Source organism: Mya arenaria, chromosome 8 (assembly GCF_026914265.1).
Source record: "Mya arenaria isolate MELC-2E11 chromosome 8, ASM2691426v1".
Taxonomy (NCBI): Eukaryota; Metazoa; Mollusca; class Bivalvia; order Myida; family Myidae; genus Mya; species Mya arenaria.
In genome coordinates this window covers 60,261,042-60,287,709 of record NC_069129.1, presented here as the reverse complement: position 1 = coordinate 60,287,709, position 26,668 = coordinate 60,261,042, and the positions used below count along the sequence as shown (strand labels likewise).

The 26,668-nt window shown below is 38.4% G+C and overlaps 1 protein-coding gene and 1 pseudogene across 1 annotated transcript in view; both read right to left on the bottom strand.

Moving 5' to 3' along the window:
* Positions 1 to 4,622, bottom strand: part of LOC128244412 (uncharacterized) — a 25,815-nt gene extending 21,193 nt beyond the window's left edge. Inside the window, exons 1-3 of the mRNA XM_052962421.1 lie at positions 4,464 to 4,622; positions 3,472 to 3,632; positions 1,551 to 1,628 (exon numbers count right to left, since the gene is read on the bottom strand). Coding sequence (XP_052818381.1) covers positions 1,551 to 1,628; positions 3,472 to 3,625 — 232 coding nt within the window. The 5' untranslated portion in view covers positions 3,626 to 3,632; positions 4,464 to 4,622. The remainder of the gene's footprint in view (positions 1 to 1,550; positions 1,629 to 3,471; positions 3,633 to 4,463) is intronic.
* An 11,749-nt stretch (positions 4,623 to 16,371) lies between these two features.
* LOC128242646 (steroid 17-alpha-hydroxylase/17,20 lyase-like) lies at positions 16,372 to 26,350 on the bottom strand (annotated as a pseudogene).
* Between the last annotated feature and the right edge of the window lie 318 nt (positions 26,351 to 26,668).

Here is a 26,668-nt window from a genome sequence, read left to right as displayed (position 1 = left end):
ACAACGGGAACACACTCATTCCGTAATTATAGATCAATTGCCCCACAGACGTACAGGGACCTACAAGGGGACACACTCATTCCGTAAATATAGATCAATTGTCCCACAGAAGTACAGGGACCTGCAAGGGGAACACACTCATTCCGTAATTATAGATCAATTATCCCACAGAAGTACAGGAACCTACAAGGGGTCACACTTATTCCGTAATTATAGATCAATTGTCCCACAGAAGTACAGATACCTACAAGGGGTCACACTTATTCCGTAATTATAGATCAATTGTCCCACGGAAGTACAGGAACCTACAAGGGGTCACACTTATTCCGTAATTATAGATCAATTGTCCCACAGAAGTACAGGGATCTACAAGGAGAACACACTCATTCCGTAAATATAGATCAATTGTCCCACAGAAGTACAGGGATCTACAAGGGGTCACACTTATTCCGTAATTATAGATCAATTGTCCCACAGAAGTACAGGGATCTACAAGGGGTCACACTCATTCTGTAATTTAGATCAACTATCCCACAGAAGTACAGGAACCTACAAGGGGTCACACTTATTCCGTTATTATAGATCAATTGTCCCACAGAAGTACAGGGATCTACAAGGGGTCACACTTATTCCGTAATTATAGATCAATTGTCCCACAGAAGTACAGGGATCTACAAGGGGTCACACTCATTCCGTAAATATAGATCAATTGTAACAAAGAAGTACAGGGATCTACAAGGGGTCACACTTATTCCGTAATTATAGATCAATTGTCCCACAGAAGTACAGGGATCTACAAGGGGTCACACTCATTCTGTAATTATAGATCAATTGTCCCACAGAAGTACAGGGATCTACAAGGGGTCACACTCATTCCGTAAATATAGATCAATTGTCCCACAGAAGTAAAGGGATCTACAGATCAATTGTCCTACAAAAGTACAGGGATCTACAAGGGGTCACACTCATTCCGTAAATATAGATCAATTGTCCCAAAGAAGTACAGGGATCTACAAGGGGTCACACTTATTCCGTAATTATAGATCAATTGTCCCACATAAGGACAGGGATCTACAAGGGGAACACACTCATTCCGTAAATATAGATCAATTGTCCCACAGAAGTACAGGGATCTACAAGGGGTCACACTTATTCCGTAATTATAGATCAATTGTCCCACGGAAGTACAGGAACCTACAAGGGGTCACACTTATTCCGTAATTATTCAGAAGTACAGGGACCTGCGACAAGTGTAGCGAAGAGAAATAGAGTGAGATAGATAGAGCTCAGATTTGTGACAGGGTATGGGTACATGATTACGATTAGCCTGAAGGTCGAGTCTGGACTCAAAGATGGGATCAGTTGCACTCGCGACTATAAGGGTTATAACTCATGAACAGTGGAACGAGTACTATACTTTTTACACGGCATGTCGTCAAAGCAATAGCGATAATTACTGAAACATGGATATTATTAGAACTTAGCGTGAAATTAAAATAAGAAACGAACAGAAGAGCCGTGAATGTATATCTTAGAATATATTCACTCACCTAGATGGATGGTCAGAACTGGTCCGTATACCTTCGACCATTCAAACGCTTGCTGTGGAAGGTCATTTAACGTTAATTCTAAAATAAAAAAGTTGAACAGAGTGAGATTATAAGTATCTTCCAAAGCTGAGAGTGTAAGATAGGTTCATCCCGACCCGAGCGTAGGGTGTTTTGAGACAACGCGAAAACTTTTTCTTCTTCACAGGACATTGCGACAGGTAAACACTGAAAGTTTACCTGTCGCACCAATTTTTTACCTGTCGCAATGTTACAAACAGTATTCAGTTACATCAGCCTAAACCTTGATTTTAAGCCTCTTTTTTAAATAAGTTTTGTAATTCCCCATTATAGCAGGTTTAGATCTTTTTGGTTAGATTTGTCCTACAGAACTATAATAAATTACAAAAAAAGCCAAACATCATGTAAAAAAAATCAATATTCGGATCTTATAAATGTCATAATTTTTTTTATTCCCTTGCCTCCCAAAAAAAACTCATATCTGGTTCGTCTACCCATGGAACAGCTAGATCGTACTCTTTTAATTCATCTTTAAATTAAAGATACAGTACGGTTATAAAATGTAACGAATTGTACTGCAAGTCAAACTCAGGCACAACATTTATGCAAAAACGAAAGTAGTGTTCTTGTTATTGGCAATGTTAAACAGAGCGGAAAGAAAGTCAGCTCGGTATATTAATCGTCATATTTAAATTAACACGATTGCCGGGAACCACTTCGCCGAAAATAAATACATACGGAATTTTGTAATTTGCGAACATTTCCGTAAAATAAAAGTATTAGAGGACGAGCTGAAATCGGAACCTTACGCGTTTTATCGGCTTTTACGGAAACATGTCGAAACAGGGTTTACAAATAGTGATACACAGATTAACACGCTGAATAATCATGATATAATAGTTAAAAATAACTCTGAACATTTATTTTGAAACTGAAAATAAATTTTCCGAAAATTAAACAGTGCTGACTTTAATTTCTCACCTGACATTGTGACCGACCAAAACAAAAGTTTCGTCGGTCAAAATGGAAATATACCGGACATGTCCGATTGTCCGACGGACATTCGCATTGTCTGTGTTTTGAGGAAACGAGGTTTACCGAGTTTCCTCAAAACAGCCTGCGCGAGCGTTCGAATGAACCTACCTTACACGAGCGAATACGTTTTTTTCTACCATCTCAGTGAAACAAAATTTAGTAAAAACTGTATTTCTTGCTGGACCTCTTTTGTACGTAGTGAAAATAAATGCGTATGAATGCGTGTGATAATTCGTGGTTGTGATGGATATGCTCGCAGTGATTTAGATTATGTTAATAGTCAAATCGTTATTTTAATAGTTCTGAGGAGAGTGAAGAATTATTTCTTGAAAGGTGCGTGAAAACTTTCTTATGGTGACATTTGAAACGAGAAATAAATAATTAGCATTCTAAATACAAGACATGGTTTCAATGATGCTACAGACGACAGTCTTTAACCAGGGAGGTAATTACAATGTGATGACCATTAAAAAGGAGTTCCATACGGGTTCTTGTTTTATCTTTGCCCATGGGCATTATAAGAATTTCTAGCATGGTCAAATTTTCGGATCTACTTATCTGGGTGGAAGAAACACATATATGCGATAGGTGGGTTAGGGGTGTGGTCAGAAACTATACCTATGTTGATAAAGATATTTAAAATTTCTAAACTCGATTTATATGAAGAAAAATATCAAAGGTGCCGTATGATAGAGTGGATATATCGATGTTTTGTAGCTGCAACATGTTTCAATATAAAATTAAATTAAGCTGAAACAAGTATGCAACGCGAGAACTCTTATAGTAGTGTGGCTTAGATATCTTGATCGATTAAAGAAATCATGCAAAATAAAATGAAAAAATAAAATTTCAGTGGTGTTTTCCTTACTGTAAGCATGTCCCAGCAGGGGGAGCGCGATGCCTGGGCGGGGCGGGTAGTTATAGCGCATGCGCCTGAGCAGCCAGAAGGAGAAGAGGCCCGCTACCAGGGCAACCAGGCCCGTCGTGATAGGAGAGGAAGGCAGGTACGCCTCCACCGACATAGTTAGTCTGGAATATTACAAACGCTGTTTATTCACTTGGTTACGGTTCCATATGGAAGATGCATCACATGAAACCGTGATTTGTCATTCACATATTTTCTGAACAATTTTAAAATAAGCCTTGTACTAAAATTGTTTTATGTTGAAAATCTACACCAAAAGGGATTTTAGTGTGTTTTTATCATAAACATGCAATAAGCAATACTGCACCACATGTAAAATTTAAAAATAAACCACTCGTAATGGATAATTGGGGGACCCCCCCCCCCCCAGGGGGTATACTTGGTTAAGCTTGTCCGTCTGTCTGTCTTTATAAGACACATTCATATCATGAATAGCTTTCTTTTTAATATTTCACATTTCAAATTTGCGTGTTACCTTTATACCGGATACCATTATGTTTGGGAAAACATTTATATACATCTTACGTATATATGTAACAGTACAAATATTACTTGGCGGCAACAGAGCAATCTTACTGTACCCAATTTGCCTTTATTAAACATAAATCTGATGAGAACTGGTTAAATAGAAACGGTTTGTCTTTAAATATTCCAGTCTCGTTTAATAACTTATGAACGTGACAGAAACTATGATAGATGAATACAGTAAATATTACAATTAATATTAATGAATTGTTGAAAACTGTACAGAAAGTAAGTGCGTTTAATTAAATGTTGTTCTGTGACTTATTAATGAGCATAATTTTACGAAATTCTATTCTTTTACACATTATCAAAAATCGTAAAAACAGTATTTCAACGAAAAATTATTCCGTAGTACAGTAGTCAGTGTTTCCAGTAAGAGCCTCACTTTATTTACTAAATGGTGATCTTACCTTTCAGATGTATCAGTAAGAAAATTCCAAGTTATAATGACAACGAAATGTTCAGTCTTATTTATATACGCATTTGCATCCTGCCGCAAATAAACCACAAGCTAGATCATAACATGACCTTTAAATTATGCATGACTCAGTCAATATGATTCTTTTAGTAGTTCATACTTGTACACCGTATATCACGCGCTAGATCCTTCCAGTCGTGTTTCGATGTTTACAAGACAATGATACTTTCTAAAGAATATTTCCACAATGAAACTACACTCAACAATACTTATAAACACAAAATACACAATAAATGCAACCAAACAGGCTCAAAAGCAAACAATCGAATAGCTGGTTCAATCAATATTGAGGACCTGCCTGTGACGTCGAGGGTCAAAATCAAGCACATAACTATAACACAGATCAACATTGAGCACAGAATATAAAATAAGCGGTGAAAATCAAGCACAGAACTAATATAACATAGTTCAACATCGAGCACCGAATATAATTTAGAATAAACGGTGAAAATCAAGCACACTTTTGTTTCGTTTTCTTTTGTTTGCATCATCTGAACATTTAATTATATAAATACAATCGACTCAAAATAAAGTTTCAAGTATGGGAATGTGCATTTTATTTTAAATGCAGGAGTAGATTCATTTAGGGATTTTCCAACTACGACTTAATTCCTTTACAACGTGATACTTGCATGATAGGTCGAACAACGATGGTGAAATGAAATATCTTTTTATTTATCTAAATAATTAAATTATATGACATCAAAACATTTTAATACTGATTGTGACTTTGTTAGATGGAATCTCATGATATGAAATGATAATCTTAATATTTAGATGATAGCCAGGCGCGAAGCTAGGGCCAGTTTTGGAAAATGCAGATGAATGCCTAACCCTTTCATCCACTAACCCCTCCCCCCGGCCCCCGTTTTTATTTCAAATTCAGTTATTTTGGTATGACAAAAGCTTCGACCTGTCAAAAATTCATTACGCAACTGCGTTTTTGCGTGCAGTCAGCTACGCGCCTGACAGCAGCAGCTGTAGCAGTATTAGTTGTAGAAATGGTCGAATCAGCAGCAGCAGCAGCAGCAGCGGGGTAGTAGTAGTAGTAGTAGCAGCAGCAGTAGTAGTAGTAGTAGTAGTAGTAATAGTAGTAGTAGTAGTAGTAGTAGTAGTAGTAGTAGTAGTAGTAGTAGTAGTAGTAGTAAAAGTAGTAGTAGTAGTAGTAGCAGTAGCAGTAGCAGTAGCAGCAGCAGCAGCAGCAGCAGCAGCAGCAGTAGTAGTGGTAGTAGCAGTAGTAGTAGTATATAGTGTAATGCTAAAGGCCCTTAATTGCTCATCTAACCTCAAATCATTGAGCATTGGGTGCGGGGAAGGGTCCGGCTCATGAGCAATTTTAAAGTACGGCCATCCATGATACATTTGAGATTATGTTGACTTTATAAAACACATGAATGATAAATCCAATACAAATCTCCAAATTTAAATTGGGATTAAATTCAACTGAATGACTAGGTCGAGAAATATGCTATTATACACCGCAGTAACCTGAACTTAGTCAGGCGAACAATTTGGCCCCCAGAATGAACTGATGGTGAAAGGATTGAAAACAATACTATTATTGTAATACTTCATTATCAAAGGTAAATTTAAAATAAAATTAATTTCAGACTATACGGACAATTTTAAAACACATTTCTTATGCAGTCCAATTCTGCATGTCTGAGTTAGAATGGAATTGAGATATTTCTGTAATACGTCCTGAAATATATGCTAATCTTTTTGATTTCACTTAGGTATATTTTACAAATAAAATTATGGTAATATATCTGTTTTTTTCATACACTTAATGAATAGCAAGTATCAATTGAAGTGGTGCAAGGTAATAAAGCCAGCAATATATATCCCGACATGCACGTTTTCTCTTATCGGCTTTAAATTTATTATTCATGACAGTAGCACTATTTTTGTACAAGCATTGTTTATAGCATTGATTGTACAAGCAATGCAGCCTGATATTGATTGTCTTCATGTATATAAAACATAACGTTCCAAGTTTATGTATGTACTTATTGCCAACCAGAATAAACGGTTTTACAAGATACAAGATACAAGAATCTTTATTTAAAGCCGTGTATGTGTTAGCAAAACACATTAATTCAATGAGCTATTTTCAAACATGAATAACAGACATACATAACATATAAAAAAATAACAATGAGTTTGTGACCTGGAAAATACCCATATATGTTATGGCGGAATGGAGTTTAAACTGTCGAAATAAAATAAAAAGAGTGTCGTGCATAGTATTTGGTTGGCAAAGCTTAACTATTTCACCAGGCACGACAACCCCTTTTAGTGGGGATCGAACTTTTCCAACTTCTGTTCAATCAACTTTAAAATTTGTACGTTACCACTAATTGCAGACTGATTATTGCAAATACGATTTGTATGCATCTAAATGCTAATATCACATGAGTATTTCAATATCATGATACAATACATAATATAATAAGGTAAAAAAGCTTAAAAACCAAAGTAGCTATTTTCTCTTCTTAAAATGTGTAGAAAAATCTAATGCATCTAAACCAATTTGAGTTATTTTCTTTCCTAACACATTTGTCGACCCCACGGTTATAAAAACAAAGAAGATACGAAGATACCGCACCTGTCCACTAGTCAAAAGGACATGCAAGGCCTGTATCCACTAGACAACGGATATGCGAGGCATCGCTCCACTAGAGCACGAAGATACCGCACCTGTCTCCATAAGTCAAAATGACATGCAAAGCCTGTATTTACTAGACCACGGATATGCGAGGCATCTCTCCACTGGACCAAGGACATGCAAGGCCTGTATCCACTAGACCACGGCTATGCGAGGCATCTCTCCACTAGAGCACGAAGATACCGCACCTGTCTCCATAAGTCAAAAGGACATGCAAAGCCTGTATTTACTAGACCACGGATATGCGAGGCATCTCATCACTAGACCAAGGACATGCAAGGCCTGTATCCACTAGACCACGGATATGCGAGGCATCTCATCACTAGACCAAGGACATGCAAGGCCTGTATCCACTAGACCACGGATATGCGAGGCATCTCATCACTAGACCAAGGACATGCAAGGCCTGTATCCACTAGACCACGGATATGCGAGGCATCTCTCCACACTGGACCAAGGACATGCAAAGCCTTAATCCACTAGACCACGGATATGCGAGGCATCTCTCCACTGGACCAAGGACATGCAAAGCCTGTATCCACTAGACCACGGATATGCGAGGCATCTCTCCACACTGGACCAAGGACATGCAAAGCCTGTATCCACTAGACCACGGATATGCGAGGCATCTCTCCACACTGGACCAAGGACATGCAAAGCCTGTATCCACTAGACCACGGATATGCGAGGCATCTCTCCACTGGACCAAGGACATGCAAGGCCTGTATTTACTAGACCACGGATATGCGAGACATCTCTCCACTGGACCACGGATATGCGAGGCATCTCTCCACTAGACCACGGATATGCGAGGCATCTCATCACTAGACCAAGGACATGCAAGGCCTGTATTTACTAGACCACGGATATGCGAGGCATCTATCCACTAGACTACGGATATGCGAGGCATCTCATCACTAGACCAAGGACATGCAAGGCCTGTATCCACTAGACCACGGATATGCGAGGCATCTCATCACTGGACCAAGGACATGCAAGGCCTGTATTTACTAGACCACGGATATGCGAGGCTTCTCTCCACTGGACCACGGATATGCGAGGCATCTCTCCACTAGACCACGGATATGCGAGGCATTTCTCCACTGGACCACGGATTTGCAAGTCACCTCTCCATAAGACCAGGGAAATGCATCCTGTTTCTACTAGACCAAGGACTTGCAAGGCATGTCTCCACTATACCACTGAGTGGCCGCACCTTTCTCAATCAGTCAAAAGAACATGCAATGCTTATCTCAACTAGACCAGGACATGCGGGCCTGCCTCTACTAGACCAAGGACATGAGGGCCTCTCTCCACTAAACCAAGGACATGCGTGGCCTGTCTGTACTAGACCAGGGACTTGCGAGCCCTGTCTTAAATTGACCACGGACATGTAAGTCAAGTCTCCACTATACCACGGAGACGCGAAGCATGGTCCACAAGACCACGGAGATGCGAGGCATGGTCATTTAGACCACGGAGATGCAAGACATGTCCCTACCAGTTCAAGGACATGCAAGACCCATCTTAACTAGACCACGTACATGCAAGGCCTATCTCCAGTAGAACACACAAATGGTGACCTGTCTCCACTAGACCACGAACAAGCAAGGCCTGTCTCGGATAGACAACGGCATCGGAAGGCCAGTCTTCACTATACCATGGACAATTGGCGGACATACGAGGCCTTTGTCCACTAGACCACGGAGATGCGAGGCCTGTCTCAACGAATCCACGGACATGCGAATAATGTCTTCACTAGGCCACGGAGATGCTAGTCATTTCTCCACTAGGCCACGGACATGCGATTCATGTCTACACTAGACAAGGGAGATGCGAGGCATGCCTCCGCTAGGCCACGGAGATAGATGGCATGTCTCCACAAGACCACGGAGACTTAAGGCATGTCTACACTAGACCACGGACCAGGCATGTTCGCATTAGGGCACGGGGATGCGAGACATGTCTGACCATGGAAATAAATGGCATGTTTTCACTGGAGCACGGACATGCTCTAGGCATGTTTCCAGGAGACCACGGAAAACTGAGGCATTTCTCCAGTAGACCACGGATATGTATGTTTGCACTAGACCACGCAGATGGGAGGCATGTCTACATTAGACAACGGACATGCGAGGCATTTCTCCAGTAGACCACGGATATGCGATGCAAGTTTGCACTGGAATACGCAGATGCGAAGCATGTCTCCACTGGACCACGGAGATGCGAGTTATTTCTCCAGTAGACCACGGATATACGATGCATGTTTGCACTGGAACACGCAGATGCGAAGCATGTCTCCACTGGACCACGGAGATGCGAGTTATTTCTCCAGTAGACCACGGATATACGATGCATGTTTGCACTGGAACACGCAGATGCGAAGCATGTCTCCACTAGACCACGGAGATGCGAGTTATTTCTCCAGTAGACCACGGATATGCGATGCAAGTTTGCACTGGAACACGCAGATGCGAAGCATGTCTCCACTGGACCACGGAGATGCGAGTTATTTCTCCAGTAGACCACGGATATACGATGCATGTTTGCACTGACAACGCAGGTGTGAGGCATGTCTCCACTAGACCACGCAGATGCGAGGCATGTCTCCACTAGACCACGCATAGATTAGACGCGTTTTTCTTGCGTTTATGCTGTATGAACACAGGAGGGCACGCAATCTTCTTGAGCTCTTGCTCGCTTGCCGTACTGTTTTCATGAATGAATCCAACATAAACGCTAAAAGAATGCGAACAATTACATATTTACGTATCAAATGATTATTCATTACGATTATATAAGAAGTATCTTTATTAGTTGAGTATTTGTTATAACAGTAAAGTAACCGACGACATACGTTTGTATAAAGAGGATCTCAAATTCGTGGTTAGTTTGTATTGAATTTATTTTATTCATTTTAAAACGATAAAAACGAGGGTCTGTGGAGTTTTTATCGTTATTTTAAATGACGAGTTCAATAAATTTGATACAAAATAAATACGAATTTTGGATTTTAATTATAACATAACTCATTTACGCTCAAAATCTAGATCAAAGTTTCATCAATACACATCTTTGTCATAATGCGAAGAATTTGCATTGTGTGTAATTAGGATGCTTCATCCGCAGGAAAGAAAATAACGCGACATAAAAACATTGAATCAACATTAAAAAACATAAATCATGTCACAATTATGAACTGATTTTCAAAGGTTTCTCTTAAAAACAACAAAAGTGCATATTTCAATCCATTTAAATCAAGCACATCAATAACAAGAGCAATATCATAACTGCGTGACGTCATTAGTAATCTCGCAAGTATGTGCATGTCATTTGGTGTTGAAGTTCCAAAGAACATAAGTCAGCGTCCCAATCGTGCGATCCGTTTTGTAGCTGGACGATTACCGCATGGATTCTTGTCAATTTGATAGATGTGCACAAAGACATTACCTCCGTGAATGGAGCACAATAAATGTTGTAAAATCCACCAGAAAAAGTGGGATTTTATGTGGAATCAGTGACTGTGAGAGTAACTGTCTGAACTTGAAGGTTGCTGGTAAACTGCCTTTTGCGTTTTGAAAGGAAGTAGACTTTCATTGGAGTACAGGAAGTCATTCTAAAAATGCCGTCCATGTTTCTTTTTTAATTATGTTTAGCCTAGACGTCATTCACAACAAAATTAAAAAACACTGTTTATGAAATAAATTCCTAAATTTGTATCCATTTTGCAAATTCACAAGCTATTTCTTCAAAATAGTCCTTTTTAATGCCTGATTTCAGTTGACAGACACTTTTTTATTACCCAAAAGAAAATGGTTACACACAACTATATTTTTAGGTTTTAATCTGCAGTATTATTTATAAAATTGAACATTAATTGTCACATAATATATATTTATATATTAAATTTAACAAAAGACCAAAATAAGACTAAATATTGAAATAAACCTAAGTATGTATACCACGCCGGGTAATCATTGGAGCCATAACATTTTGTTATGTGTTGAAAATGCTCCAACGCGTCTTTCGTTATAGTGCCAATGAGTGGAATATGGATGTAAACAGTGAGTATGGTTTCTTATTTTTCATTTTTAGAAGTTTATACGAGTTAATTTAAAAATTTGGAGGATGTAGTTCCACATAGGAATGGCCATGAGTTGTTCTAAATGTAAAAGATCTGAATAAAATTTAATATCTTATCATCTAGAACTTGCATAACTTGCTAGACGTGAGTGTTGACAACGTAAAAATCTGGATTTTCGTGAGAATTGTTCACATGCCTTAGGTTTAAGCATTTTCTTTACATGTGTGTGTTTTTTTATTGACAAAAGGTTGCCGCGTTACAAATTATAGAAATTTATTTGTTACACTTGCTGCACTACGCTCGATTTTCTGAACGTTGTGGTGCCAATGAATAGGTTGTGGTGCTCATGAATATAATTTAGTAGGAAACGAATTGTGAAAAAACTGAAGCAATTTCATAACATAAAATTAACAATGAACTGAAATAATATCATTTTCGATCTTTTTAAAGTAAATTTTTGGAAATTACCATTTAAGTGGAATTGATAGAAGCACGTAATGGCAGAACATTGTTCTTTGCCTTTTTCCGACTAGAGTGCGTTTTGGACGTCAAACTTAAAGATGATAGGAGGTGCGTGGAGGTAAAAAAAAACTATATTGGTAAACTTACAATAATAAAACTAATGTGTTTAATAGGTTAGTAATTAAACCATGACAAAGCCGGGCCTTTGCGTAATAATTGGCCTTCGTGTTCGTATAGACTACGTCTCGGGTCGTTTTAGACACTTGTGCACTTTCTGCCATGTATTAACTATATTTAAGAACTGTTTTGATAAAACACTGAAGAGATATATACAAATTAATTAAACATTGTTTCCATAATGTAAAAGAATATTTTTCAACTTAAAAAATCCGTCCGCCGTGAGTAACGTGCCTAGTTTGCGTCGTGCACTCGCCAGCGGTTCGAACAGACCTTATGAAGTTTCATAACACCTGTAAAGGCAAACTGCAAATTTTTATTCTTTATTATTCCCATGTCTATTATTCGAAGTAAGAGCACACTTTGAGTATTTATAATGTATGGTCGTTTTTGGACGAGAGGCTTGGTGCAAGCGCAAAAGGGAAAAAAAGTAGAAATGTTTTTGTGGCAATAGATGGCAATTAAAAACCTCGAAATAATTGGAGAATTTCGAACCGTGACTGGGAGGTTTTAGTTTTTGCCAGCATACATACAATTGATTGTTTACATGGGAGCACCAGGAAACTTAACCGCCTCCTGGCAGGAAGACGACAGGGTGGAAAGAGCTCTTACAGTTGCCAGATTGTACCTAAGGTTGTTCTTACCGCGAGAGTTACGAATTAAGTACTTGAACAGTTTTTTGTTGTCTGAAGAGTGTGTCAGTATCTGAATGCTTTAAAGACACCAAAACAAAGGACACGGAGGCAAAGAAAAATCCAAGACATCCAAGTGAGCGCAAGTACTGCATCAAATGCACTTGTGCTACCTGCTCAACTTGAAAAAATAGAATGCATGCAAATGAAGTTTTAATATCGATAATATTCCACAATCTGAATGATATTGCTATTAGTTATATTGTGAAAAACTACATTCCTTTAATCTAAACAAAAATAATAAATGTTTGGAATAATTTCATTCTAATTATAATTTGAATAAATTATTGGTATACAATACAGCATTTAAGTTGCATTTAATAACGACAGTACTGCTAAGGGAAGTAGCAGCTCATTGTTCAATAGCTGATAGTTATGTGTAACCTTAACCAGAGAAAAGAAAGTTACATTTGGATGTTCTCGGCTTCATTCGTTGAGCAAAGCAATGGTGTTTGGTAATTTTAGATCGTGTTTGAAAATGCATGTTGTGTTAACAAATCGGAACAGGACTATTTAATGATATATACTGAAATCGATGTAAAAAGGATTACTTTTCTTGTTTAAATTGACTACACTTATATATTGGAATAATCTTAATAAATGTGCGACGAAATTCTGGTCGGCATTTTGAACATGTTTATTAATTTTGTGGTGAATGACGTCCAGGCTCAACATCATTAAAAGAGAAGTCTGGACGGCATTTAAAAATTACTTGGATTACAGGATGCTGAAAAATTCCTTGTGTTGATTTATATGGCTAAAGTTTTCTTGTGTTGATTTGAATGTATGTGGCTATAGTTGTTTATAGATGCAATGTTCTTGTGTACTGATGTTTGCATACATGTAATCTGGTTCGCAGGAACATTGTTGTCATTCAATTTCTGGACGAGGTATTTTCTGGCACTGTGGTAAGTGAGGTGTTTGTTTGGATTCAGCGAAACCTTCAACACCATTCGTTTCATCGTGGAGCTGAGTTTGTTGACACGGAGATGACAATCATGATTTCTTTTGAAACATCGTTTCTGATGTTTGTTTACACATTTTTGACAGCGCGTATTAATCAGGGGCGTAGCTTGACGAAAATATATGTGTAGGCCACGTTTGAGGGGGCCCGGGGACATGCTCCCCACCCCCGAAAATTTTGCTTAGCTAGGTGATTGTAGGTGCGTTTTGGCGTATATTTCGTTGTTGTAAAAACATTAAAGAGAGCAACAAAATCATTATGCTTTACCTTAAATAATTTTTGTACGTATTTAAGCTAAAGAAGACAGGCCATAGAAGTAAAACATTGTACATTTTATTAATTGAATTTCACTCAATATTAATGCATTTTGTTGCCAAAATCAAAGTTAATCATATGTGTATTTGCACAAACAATGCCATATATATATATATATATATATATATATATATATATATATATATATATATATATATATATTATGTCGCTTTATGTTATTACAGCACAGTTGACTTTCCGGGTTCATTAACAAAACTCTAGCTTCCGGCATTTTCGCGACGCAAACACATTGATGACATCTATAATCATGCTCTTGTGGCTGTGGATTAGGGCCAAGGATGACAACCTGTCGCTTTTCATTGTCGTTTGCAGGAAGTTTTTTATTCGTTTTATTCCACTAAACGACCTTTCACAAGAGGCTGATGTAGGTGGCATAGTAAGAAGAACCTGGAGTATTGTAAATATGCTAGGATACAAGTCCTTGTTGGTCTGCTTCGTAGTCTCTTGTAGTCTAGATAAACTTGCGGCTGCGATGCTCCATCTCACATTCCATTCTGTTTTAAATGTGTCAAATTTTCTGTGGCGATCAGGGGCCTTAGCAGCATAAAGTGATGGCAGCATGTCGTCCTGCAGAATTTCCAGTTTTGGAGGCAATAAATGTTGTGCACTGTATCTGTCTTTGAAGACATTGTACAGAGGTAAATCTGAAGTAGTCAGATGGTGTTTGCACCTCAGGATTTGCCCTGTTTTGCTGTCGACCAACTTTTCTTGGCATTGATGGTTGAATGTCGAAGCTTGAGCTCATATCCGTTGCTTTCATGTACAGTCCACTCTACACATCAGGATCAGCCCTCCAGTCATTGCACAATTTGAAAATGACGTTTGTTTCTTCAACAGCGTGTAGTATATCATTGCCTTCCCTCTTAAGAAGTTTTGTCAGGTTCACGGTAGTAACCAATGTGTTGCGCCACTACAAGTGAGATAATGAATTCAAGCGCAGTACAGCGGACAAATACTGGCCGGCCTTCTCGTCTCCGTCTTCATTAATAGTTTCAAGTGCGTGGACCACTACGAGGAACGCATTTTGGAACGTTTCGAGTGCGTCCACACGACTGATTCATCGTGTCTCACATAACGAGCGAAGCTTACTGCGCCGGTTCATTTCCTCTTTCATTGCGACTTCTCTAGAAAGCTCGTCCTGAAACGCTGCTAGACGATTTGCTAAAAAATTGAACAAGAATCCAATGTCCTGCACTGTGTCCATCATAGTTCCGACACTCGGGTGGAAACTGGTACTGGAGGCATGATGGCCAAGTTCCTTCTAGCAGTTGTTGTTTGGTATCTTTATCTATTGAAGTCAAAGTGAGACTATCGAAATCGGGATACGTAGGACTATGTTCGGCAATATTGGCACCAGACCGTTTACAATTTCAAATAATAAAGCGCCCGCAAACTTATACCAAGCCGATTGGAATTGTTTAATGTAAGGCGTCAACGCGCAGTCTACTGGTATGCAACTTTCGATAAATTATATACGGAACATTAATGTCGTGTGAAAATGTACTTTAGAGCAAAGGAAAACGATATATTTGAAATACCAAGTTTCCGATCTATTAAAGCGCATTTGTCGGAATTTCATATTTTAGTCCCTCACCCTCCTATGCCTTCAGTTTTTATTGCAGATTTGGCATTTTTATATTTTCGGTTTTTCTGAAAAATGTGTAGGCCGCGGCCTACACGGCCTATAGGAAGCTACGCCCCTGTTAATATATTTATCCGTGGTGTGGTTACCTAATTTGCATAGTCATTACACTAGTTATATAAAATTATTGCATGGGGTTATATCACTCATGCACCGTAAGTTATGTTATAAAAAGAATAGCTTAAATTATTTACGTTTATCATTGGTTATATGACGTCCGCTTATCTAATCGAAGAGCAATAATGAAAGAAGCAATGACGTCATAACTTCTTTTTATTATACAATCTGAACGTGATTTTATCTTAAAAAGGACTAGGCTTGTATGTTTTTGCTTAGTTGTTAGTCTAGTGTCACTAGTAAAAGGCAGCATGTACCTGGTGTTTGCATTTTTGTATGGGCCACTGACTGTTGAAGACTTTTGAAATATTCTGTTCTTTGACTTCACATATATCGATTCTGACAAGTGCACCAGCAAACACCAAATAAGTTCAGAGTCCAATTTTGATGATCTACAAAAAAACGCGAAAGGGCTACCCACTCTTTTTCTGTAGATTGCCAAAAATGAGCTCTAACGGATTCTTAAACACCCTGTCAACTTTACTTGTAATAATCGTTATACCGAAAGAATACTTTGAGATCCATCTCAATTTTTTTTTAAAGAGTGTTATTTTATCATGTCTACAGTTTAGTTCGAAGACTTCTTTTATATATATATATAGAGAGAGAATTTACAGTTTACAATTATAAAGAACTTTATTAAGCGGCAATTTCAAATCCGTTATCCAAATGTATCAAATTATACAAAACAAAGTTAATATGCCTGTCAGTGTATTTTCATTTTTGCAGAAAACAATACAAAGCAGTCATGATGCCGGATATTAAAATGCACTTTTGTCTAATCTTCGTTAATATAAAAAATACATTTTTCAAAAACATGGCATTTCATTAAAATGTTTCTGAAAGTTGATATTTTCACTCCGTATTATGAAGTGAAAAATATCATTTTTAACTTTTGTAATTTCACTGATAAAACTCCATATTTCATCGAAAAGCGAGAAAGAAAATTATTTCATTCACGTTTCTACATTTTACAAATTTGATAAATAATGTTATCGATTGTTCTGACAGACACGGATTTCAATCTGTAACTCAATTTATTTAAACACCAGATTGAATGATTTCTTAATCCCTGCATTTAAATAATGACCGATTGATTTACTTCAAATTAAATTCTAGAATACTGCCATACTATTCTTGCCTCACAAAAACAAACAAAAAACAACAGATTGCAATTCATGTCACACCCTTCACATACAGATCTATATCCGTCTTTCCATGAGAAGTTTCTGTGACTTTGGAATGTTTGACAGCAGACTTCTCTCAGGAGAGATGTCCACAACGCGCCCTGCCTCTGCCGACCACCGATGTCGCTGTAGTAAGCTGGCGAAGATCAGGTGCAGCTCTGGTTTCGCAACGAACTCGCCCAGGCACACTCGTTTGCCTGCTCCAAAGGGGAGCCAGCTTTTGGGTTTTGGTCCGAGCTTCCCTTGCTCGTCGAGGTAGCGCTCGGGTTTGAACTTCTCAACCTCGTCCCAGGCATCCGGGTCGTGGTGCAAGGCCCAGTGGTTGATCATCACCGGCGTGCCTTTAGGGATTTTGTAACTTCCTGTAAAAGATGGGTTAACCGTCAAATAAAAATTATTTTAAAAGGAACCCTCTTGCCATGAGTATATAACTGTCTAAGGTTGATTTAACATTCTGAGACACATGCCATTATTCATATACGGAATAACATAACGAGAAATTGTGTCCGTCTTGACTTTACGATATACTTATCATCTATGAATAAGGTGTTTTAAATAAATATATTTTGAGATCAGGGGTTTCGCAGCACTCCTCCGTTACTCTTATGTTTCTCAGTATGTCCATTGAAGACTTACCTATGGATGTGTCACAAAGCGTTTCGTGCCAAACGCCGGTGGGAAGCACGGTGGCGATGCGCATACTTTCATGCAGCACGGCCTCAGTGTACGCTAGATCTGGTCGGTCGCTCAACCCTGGCAGACGATCACGGCCTATGGGGGAAACATACCCTGATTCATGAACTTAAGCTATCAAATTACCGAAACTGATATAAACATAGCTGAACATGTACCTTAGTGGTTCTTTTATCGCGTATACAACAAAAACACAGCTGCTATCATCCTTGGCATGGCTGTTACTTTAAATGTTTTACTTACAATATGCTGCTGTTGTCAGTCAACAACGTGGACAGGAACTGTTCAGGGAACACAGAAAGAACACACAGCGGTAAACAAGAATCAAACTCTACACCACCGACACTCATTAAACTATTGCATATTCCATCCCGCTTACCCACGACTCTGTCAATTTCCTCATAGGCTTTCGCTTGTATGTCCGGGTAGGCGGCCATGTGTAGCAGCGCAAACCGCAGTGTCATTCGGGACGTGTCCACACCCGCTGTAAGGACAGGTAAGAGACATGAAATAGGATTTAATGATTTATATATGGAGATGTAAGAATAAAGCTGCGTTTTTCGGTATGGGTCGTTATTGGCGATTTTAAAAATGTTGCTTCGACAAAAGATAGCCACACAACCATCAATCAATTGTTAACACACCGTCTTCTTACCAAAGAATATATCCGAAAGTGTCTGGATGATGCGTGTGTCTGTCAGGGCGACACGGCCATCCCCTTCAGATTCCTCAGCCTCCGTACGAGCAAGAATAAGGTGGTCCACCAGGTGACGCAACTCGTCTGGGGGAGGGAACAAAGGGGTATTACACATTGACACTGGATAAACAACATTTCACTTATTGTTATTCTACTCCTTTCCGCGTTTGGCAATACTGCTCTATCACAGACAATTTTGAGCATCATATCATTATTGTTACTAAGTCACAAATCCGGGACCTACCTCGTTTAAATGTCTTCTTTTCCTCATAGTATTTTTTTTCTATGAAGTCCTCTATTATGTCCTTGTAGAACTCCTCTAGTCTTCGGAATCCCTGTGACTTGTAAACGTGTCTGATGGGTGGGAGAAAGTCCTCCAGGGTCCCTGAAGCCAGCCCGTCCGAGAGCAGAAGGTCCTCTTGCTCTAGGATGAAGTTTACTTCCTTGTCCTCAAAAACGTTTCTGGTGAAAAGTTTATGTATTTGAGCGTATCAACAAATTGTTTTATTTTCCTTGCCCTAGTCACGTTAGTGATCGTCACCACTGGTACTTTATTCCGTTTATACTTCTTATTCAGTGACGCAAACCCCTATAGTGTAACATGGGTATCCACCGGGAAGTCGATTCTTCTGTCCGGCACCTGTGTGAAGGCTTATTTTGGTAGCGTCAAGATGTTTTGTCCCCCAAATCAACCTCGATCAACTTTTGGCAGTTACTATCAAAACACCCATTATCCTACCAATTTTGGTATTTTATATCAAAACTCGACAGATATCATCATCATCATCATCATCATCATCATTAACAGTAACTTGAACAAAAACTTTTACACGCCAACTAGATTTTTGTAACAATTGACGCTGGAAATTAATAGAATTGTAAAGAAATAAAAAAAATAATCTGATAGGTAAAAGTCGGCGGCGGCTACGAAGACGTCAACGGCAACACATCACGATAGTGATGAAATGATAAAGAAAATAACGATTTCCTAGAAACTACCAAAAAAACGTTCCTTTGTACGATCCAAACATGTCGTGACAATATGTACCCTTTAGGTAGTCATTTCCCAGATTTGGGGCCGCCAATGACCGGAGTATCACCCCTATGCGCGAGGGAACCTTTATCATTCCACTGTTACACTCTTGACTGGCATTTAAGCTCAGTATGTTGTAACAAAGTATTCCAAATAGCCACTATAGTTAATTAATATTGTGAAATGCCGATTTGAGTCAAATTGCTCTTTTACTACAAAGACAAGGGCAAAAGGCAGAATCTCGACTTACGATCCTCCGAAGCATAAGCCGGTGAGGATATTGCCCACTATAAAGTTGATGTGTTCGATAGGGTCAAAGGGCGAGTCCGCGTGCCCGTCCATCTCCGCCAATGCCGTCTCCAAGGCCGCATGCACACGTTGTTCAAGGGCCGGTCCCTGCATGTAGTGTCTGTGGTATGTATGTGGGGGTTAAGAATACACGTGCTCATAATTTTCCTTTACTAGTCAACATACATATAGTAAGAAATGAAACCTCGATCCGCCGGATAACTCGAGTTACGGTCAGAGAAAATCCATTGGATCAGACAATGTGCAATAATTTTTTGACGAAATAATTCATTCATTTTAATGTTCATTACAACTAGCATCCCGTAACTTAAGAATGGACTTCTGCAAACGCGATGCCCGAAGATCCTGCTGTGTAAGGCAACTAGACAGGAATAAACACTGTACATAATAACCATAGGTCTGAATATCAAAACTCTTTTAAAATAAAACAAAAGAAAAGATTGAAAATGACTCATTTTTACTAATGAGCTCGTCCACTTTTTCAATTGTATTATAATAACATAAAGAATAAACATAGGATGACAACCATTTCATGTTTATACCTAAGGGCCTTTGAGGATAGTTTCCTGTGTAGTTTCCAGGTTGGCGAGTAATTGCTGAAAACGATGTCCCGACCTCCGTCCGTGAACATCTCGACTGGAGCAAGCAAGTAAGGAAATTGATAACACTTGTATTTATATTTTCTGCACATGTGTAAGAGTTATTGACGATTAAAATCAGGTAACTTTTGGTTAAAACAGTATAATATATACATGTATATGTAAGCAAAATAAATACTGTTTAACCAAAGGTAGACTGAACTGAATATATATATACACACAACTTTTACCAGTAAAGGATAGAGGAGAAAGCCCAAAGGCTTATATGGAACCCCTTTCCTCAGTTTTCTTATATTACAAGAGTGTTCAAGCAGTACGGTCGGTCGGACGCGAGCTCGCAAATAGTATTTTTTATCTTCTGTAAATTATCTTTAAAACTCAAATTTTGAACATGTATAATGTCAGGCGCTAGAATTTTCATTTTGAATTATTTAAATATATTTATTCCTTTGTGCACGCGCATCAGTGGCATCGTGCGTTACCTGAGGGTGTGATAAGCCTGTTGGCAAAGTCTGTGGACTTTTTCACGAGAACTTCTAGCGCCTCGTCTATCTTGTTCACCACAACCATCTTCATTGGACCTGCAAGTGGAACACACTTTATCATTTGATAATTATATATCAATTATCCCAAAAAACTACATGGTCCTGCAAGGGGAACAGACTATATCATTCAGTTATTAAAGATCAATTATCCCACAGAAGTACAGGGACCTGCAAGGGGAACACACTCATTCTGTAATTATAGATCAATTATCCCACAGATGTACAGGGACCTGCAAGGGGAACACACTCATTCTGTAATTATAGATCAATTATCCCACAGAAGTACAGGGACCTGCAAGGGGAACACACTCATTCAGTTATTAAAGATCAATTATCCCACAGAAGTACAGGGACCTGCAAGGGGAACACACTCATTCTGTAATTATAGATCAATTATCCCACAGATGTACAGGGACCTGCAAGGGGAACACACTCATTCTGTAATTATAGATCAACTATCCCACATAGGTATAGGGACCTGCAAGGGGAACACACTCATTCTGTAATTATAGATCAATTATCCCACAGAAGTACAGGGACCTGCAAGGGGAACACACTCATTCTGTAATTATAGATCAATTATCCCACAGAAGTACAGGGACCGGCAACGGGAACACACTCATTCTGTAATTATAGATCAATTATCCCACAGAAGTACAGGGACCAGCAAGGGGAACACACTCATTCTGTAATTATAGATCAATTATCCCACAGAAGTACAGGGACCAGCAAGGGGAACACACTCATTCTGTAATTATAGATCAATTATCCCACAGAAGTACAGGGACCTGCAAGGGGAACACACTCATTCTGTAATTATAGATCAATTATCCCACAGAAGTACAGGGACCGGCAACGGGAACACACTCATTCTGTAATTATAGATCAATTATCCCACAGAAGTACAGGGACCGGCAACGGGAACACACTCATTCTGTAATTATAGATCAACTATCCCACATAGGTATAGGGACCTGCAAGGGGAACACACTCATTCTGTAATTATAGATCAATTATCCCACAGAAGTACAGGGACCGGCAACGGGAACACACTCATTCTGTAATTATAGATCAACTATCCCACATAGGTATAGGGACCTGCAAGGGGAACACACTCATTCTGTAATTATAGATCAATTATCCCACAGAAGTACAGGGACCTGCAAGGGGAACACACTCATTCTGTAATTATAGATCAATTATCCCACAGAAGTACAGGGACCTGCAAGGGGAACACACTCATTCTGTAATTATAGATCAATTATCCCACAGAAGTACAGGGACCAGCAAGGGGAACACACTCATTCTGTAATTATAGATCAATTATCCCACAGAAGTACAGGCACCAGCAAGGGGAACACACTCATTCTGTAATTATAGATCAATTATCCCACAGAAGTACAGGCACCAGCAAGGGGAACACACTCATTCTGTAATTATAGATCAATTATCCCACAGAAGTACAGGAACCAACAAGGGGAACATACTTCATCACTCTGTTATTATATATCAATTAAGTACAGGGGGCATTTCATTATAAAGGAACGGAACACCGACAAGTGGAGCGCAGAGAAATAGAGACGACTATACGTGTTATTATTCTAATAGCAGTAAACATTCCGCCAAAATCGACTTTCTTTAGTTAGAGCTCGTTATGTGAAGGGCCTCGGTCCATGATTAAGAACAACTTTATGGTTAGTACAGACACACTTTCTTTAAGATAACTAGTGTCATATTTATTCCGTTAGTTTTACAGAAATAAATGAAAAACATGTACAACTTCAGATGGTTTTAAAATTTAGGAAATACAATTTTAAAACGTCAACTTGAAGGATTGTAACAATGAAATGAACATTTGCAATTTTGCCATTTAAATTTGAACTCAGACTTGAGTGTTCTTAATCATATCCCTAGATCTTAAAGATCGGATCAGTTTTGACGGTATAAATACTTTTTACATGACAACACATGGGTTATATAAGTACATTGTATGAATTAGAATAAATAAATCAAACAGAAGAGCCGTGTTTGTAATGTTAGATATTCACTCACCAAGATGGACGGTCAAAACTGGCCCGTACACCTTCGACCATTCAAACGCTTGCAAGTAAAGGTCATTAAACGTTATTTCTGAAACAAAGAGTCGTATTGAGTGAGAGGAATACACATTCGATAGGTGGGTAAGGGATGTGGTCAGAAACTATACCTAAATGTGTATTGATGATAAAAAAATAAAACTTCTATACTCAATTATAACTACTTGCAGATATTAAAAGTGTGGATCTACCGATCGGTCGGAGCAAAATTAGCATGCCATTCATACGACAGTACGCACAAGATGACGGAATTGTTTTTTCATGTGAAATAAACTTTTATGAGACATGAGAACACGCAGCAGTGTGGCTTTAATCGCATGGCAACCGATGTAACAAGTTAATCAAAATGGATTGAACATGATATTACAATGGGGTTTCCTTACTGTAAGCATGTCCCAGCAGAGGGAGTGCGATGCCTGGGCGGGCGGGTAGTTGTAGCGCATGCGCCTGAGCAGCCAGAATGAAAATAGGCCCGCTACCAGTGCAACCAGACCCGTCGAGATGGGAGAGGATGGCAGGTACGCCTCCATCGCCATAGTTAGTCTTGCCGCTATGCCACAAACGCTGTGTATTCACCCTGTTAAAGTACAATATGTAAGATGCATCACATGTAAGATTGCACCATTAATCATATAATGCGTCACATGTGAACCACTTTTAAACATCAGTCTTGCTCCATACGTATTATGTGAAAGTGTTTGTGCAATGTATCGTTTATGCAATTACAAATGCTGCATTGGAGGTAAAATTTTAAAATGGAACACTTTGAATTGTTGTCTTCTGGAATTTCATCTCAATGTGGGACATACCTCGTGTGGGTATACTGGATTCAGCTTTTCCGTATGACTTTCTGCAAAACTTAATCTTGTGCACACTTCATCTAAAAATCCGTTCCGGGTTTGGATTGAACTCCGCAAAATTGTTTGATATAAATTGTTGGCAGAGTTCGCTGGGGGTATTTGTTTTGGCCCAAAGAAATGTTTTCGTACATAAAGATTATTGTGCACGAGTCATCTCCAAAACCCATAGTGGCTGAGTCTGGCTGAAACTTCACTGAAGTTCTAAATTTGAAGACAAGAAGTGCATGCCATCGACAGGGTTCGCTCGGTCTATCGTTCACAGAGTAATGGCCATATGATCTTGCGCACGCTTCATTTGACAAAGTTCTTAGCCAGATCTGAATAAAACTTCAAAATGACTGAATAAGATTAAGCATAGCGATGCATACCGGGAGCTGAGTTTGATTGGTGTATCAATCACCAAGTTATTGCCCTTTGTTGTGTTTTATTCTTAAAATATACTGTACAGGGATATAGCGTGAAAGTGTAGTTTGCATTACATCTGGTGTCTATTCGAATATAGGCCTTAAACATGTATAGTCCTGTGTCAAGGCTGCGTGTTGTTGTTGTTGTGGTTGTTGTTGTTGGTAGTGGTGGTGGTGGTGGTGTTGCTGTTGGTAATTTGAAATTGTACACATACATGGATTATAATACTTTTAATTGCTTTAAAGGGGTTTGTACATCGCATGTCTTGGAAATTAATGAATTAAACTTTGCATATTGATAGATATGTGTAGGAATTGTATCACATGCGTACTTTTTTAAGTTGACTCGTTTATACTTTGATTTTATTTAAACATATTTTCAAAGCTTAACTCGGAAACGTTTGAAAGTGATTTAATGAAACTTGGGATATAACTAGATGACAATGTGTAATAGGGCACTGCAAAATATACTTTTTGACCCGTTCTTGCAAAGAAACCTCCCTGTAATTCTTGATTTACTTCAAATTAATATTGTTTACAAGAAAACGTTTTGTTGCATTTTATCTCCACTTACTTTTTTTCCATTAACTCCCAACTATTATTTTATTAACTTTAAATAGATAATGTTTCAAGTATTAGCCTGAAATGAAATGATGATGATGATGATGATGATGATGATGATGACGACGACGACGACGACGACGACGACGCCGCCGCCGACGACGACGACGATGGTGATGATGATGATGATGATGACTTCGACGACGGCGGCAGCATGGGTCGCGGCGACGACGACTCGGATGGTGGTGGTTCAAATAATGATGATGATGATGATGATGATGATGATGATGATGATTATGATAATGATGATGATTGTCGGATTATTTATTAACTATTGGGATAATAGATAAAGACTGCTATGTAATTTACGATGTTTATTCGACGCTAGCTAACTACAGACTGCTGATAAGCTTGGCCACTCGCAGGTAGACGATATCATATTACAACAATGATGATGATGGTGATGGTGATGATGATGATGATGAAGATGATGATGATGATGATGATAATACTGTTGCTGATGAATCTGATGATAATTTGATTGCTGCAGCTGCTTCATTCTGACGACGACGATGCCAATGACGATGACGATGATGATGATGATGATGATGAATACTACATACGGTGCGAAAAACAAACAAAGAGTGCAGTGTTTTACATATGATGCAAGGCTATTTAAGTTTTAAATAGTTCACGTATTGGGCAGTTTTTATGATAACCTTCATTTATAGCAAATGAGGCTGTATACATCTTACATATAAAACATGTAACAACACGTATCAACACAAACATATAAGTCATTATAGCCTCGTTTTATTACGTTATTTAGTCTATGATATAAACAGTAAATTATCTATTCTAATGTCCTCATACCCTAGGAAATTATCCAAATATATTGTAAAAGCCTACCTGAAAAGACGAACTATTATGAACTCTTAATGTGATATTTGATCATTTATCTATCGCTCCTGGAACTCACATTGTATCTGTAATACCAACTTTGTTATGATACTAGTCAATTTATGTTATATACCTTATGTTTATACTTACACTGCACTTTAGATATGGTGACCTATAGACCCAACGGGTCGGGTGCAAACGTTTGTATATATGTTATTATTACTCTGTTTGAATTGCACATGTCACAATAATAAACAATTTACTTACTTACTTATTTAATTAATTAATTAATTTAAATGTGCCTCCATTCATTCACTAACCCACGCAATATTAAACATAACAGGTCTAAATTAGCTGTCTACAGCAACGGTCACAATTAATAATGAACGTTCAAAACTTTATTGATAGTATATATGGGTTTAAATAGCTGGTGACCTATTTTCATACTCTTAATAACCAATCTATTTACAACTGACTCTATTATTAATACGGATTCTTCTTTTGCCAAATCAACAATCATACAAATTATCTAGACCTGAAATTAGTATTTACTATACCTGATGATTGTTCTCTTATAATATTCTGCAGCGAATTCTGTACAGAAACGGTTAGATTATGTATAAACATACCTCTACAATGTATGCACACGATTATCCCAATTTGAATCCCAAAGAAATGTTTACTCGTGTGTTTATGTATGAATCGACAGTTGAATTAGAACGATCGCATCAGCATACCACCAGTCGCTCATGTCCTAGTCAATATTGAAAAGAATGTAAACAAATGCAGCGAGATATTCCCGGTGCAATGCTTCGGTCAAAAGAATAAATCCACAGTGAAACCATTCGGAACTCCTCGGCCATTTTTTTCAAAAACAACCTCGGATGTATGCAGGTACATCAGTTGAAGTAGTTCGTAAAATTTTGAATTATATCATTAATTAAATGTAGTGTTTTAGAGTTGTATATATTGATCTTAGTTTAAATTGATTGCCATTGAATTGTATTATTGCAAGCATAATAAAGAAACCCAAGAGTTAAGTCACAAAGTTTATCTGCTAAATAAAATAACTACGCGATCTACTTGCAGCGGACTTAAACGTACCACTTTT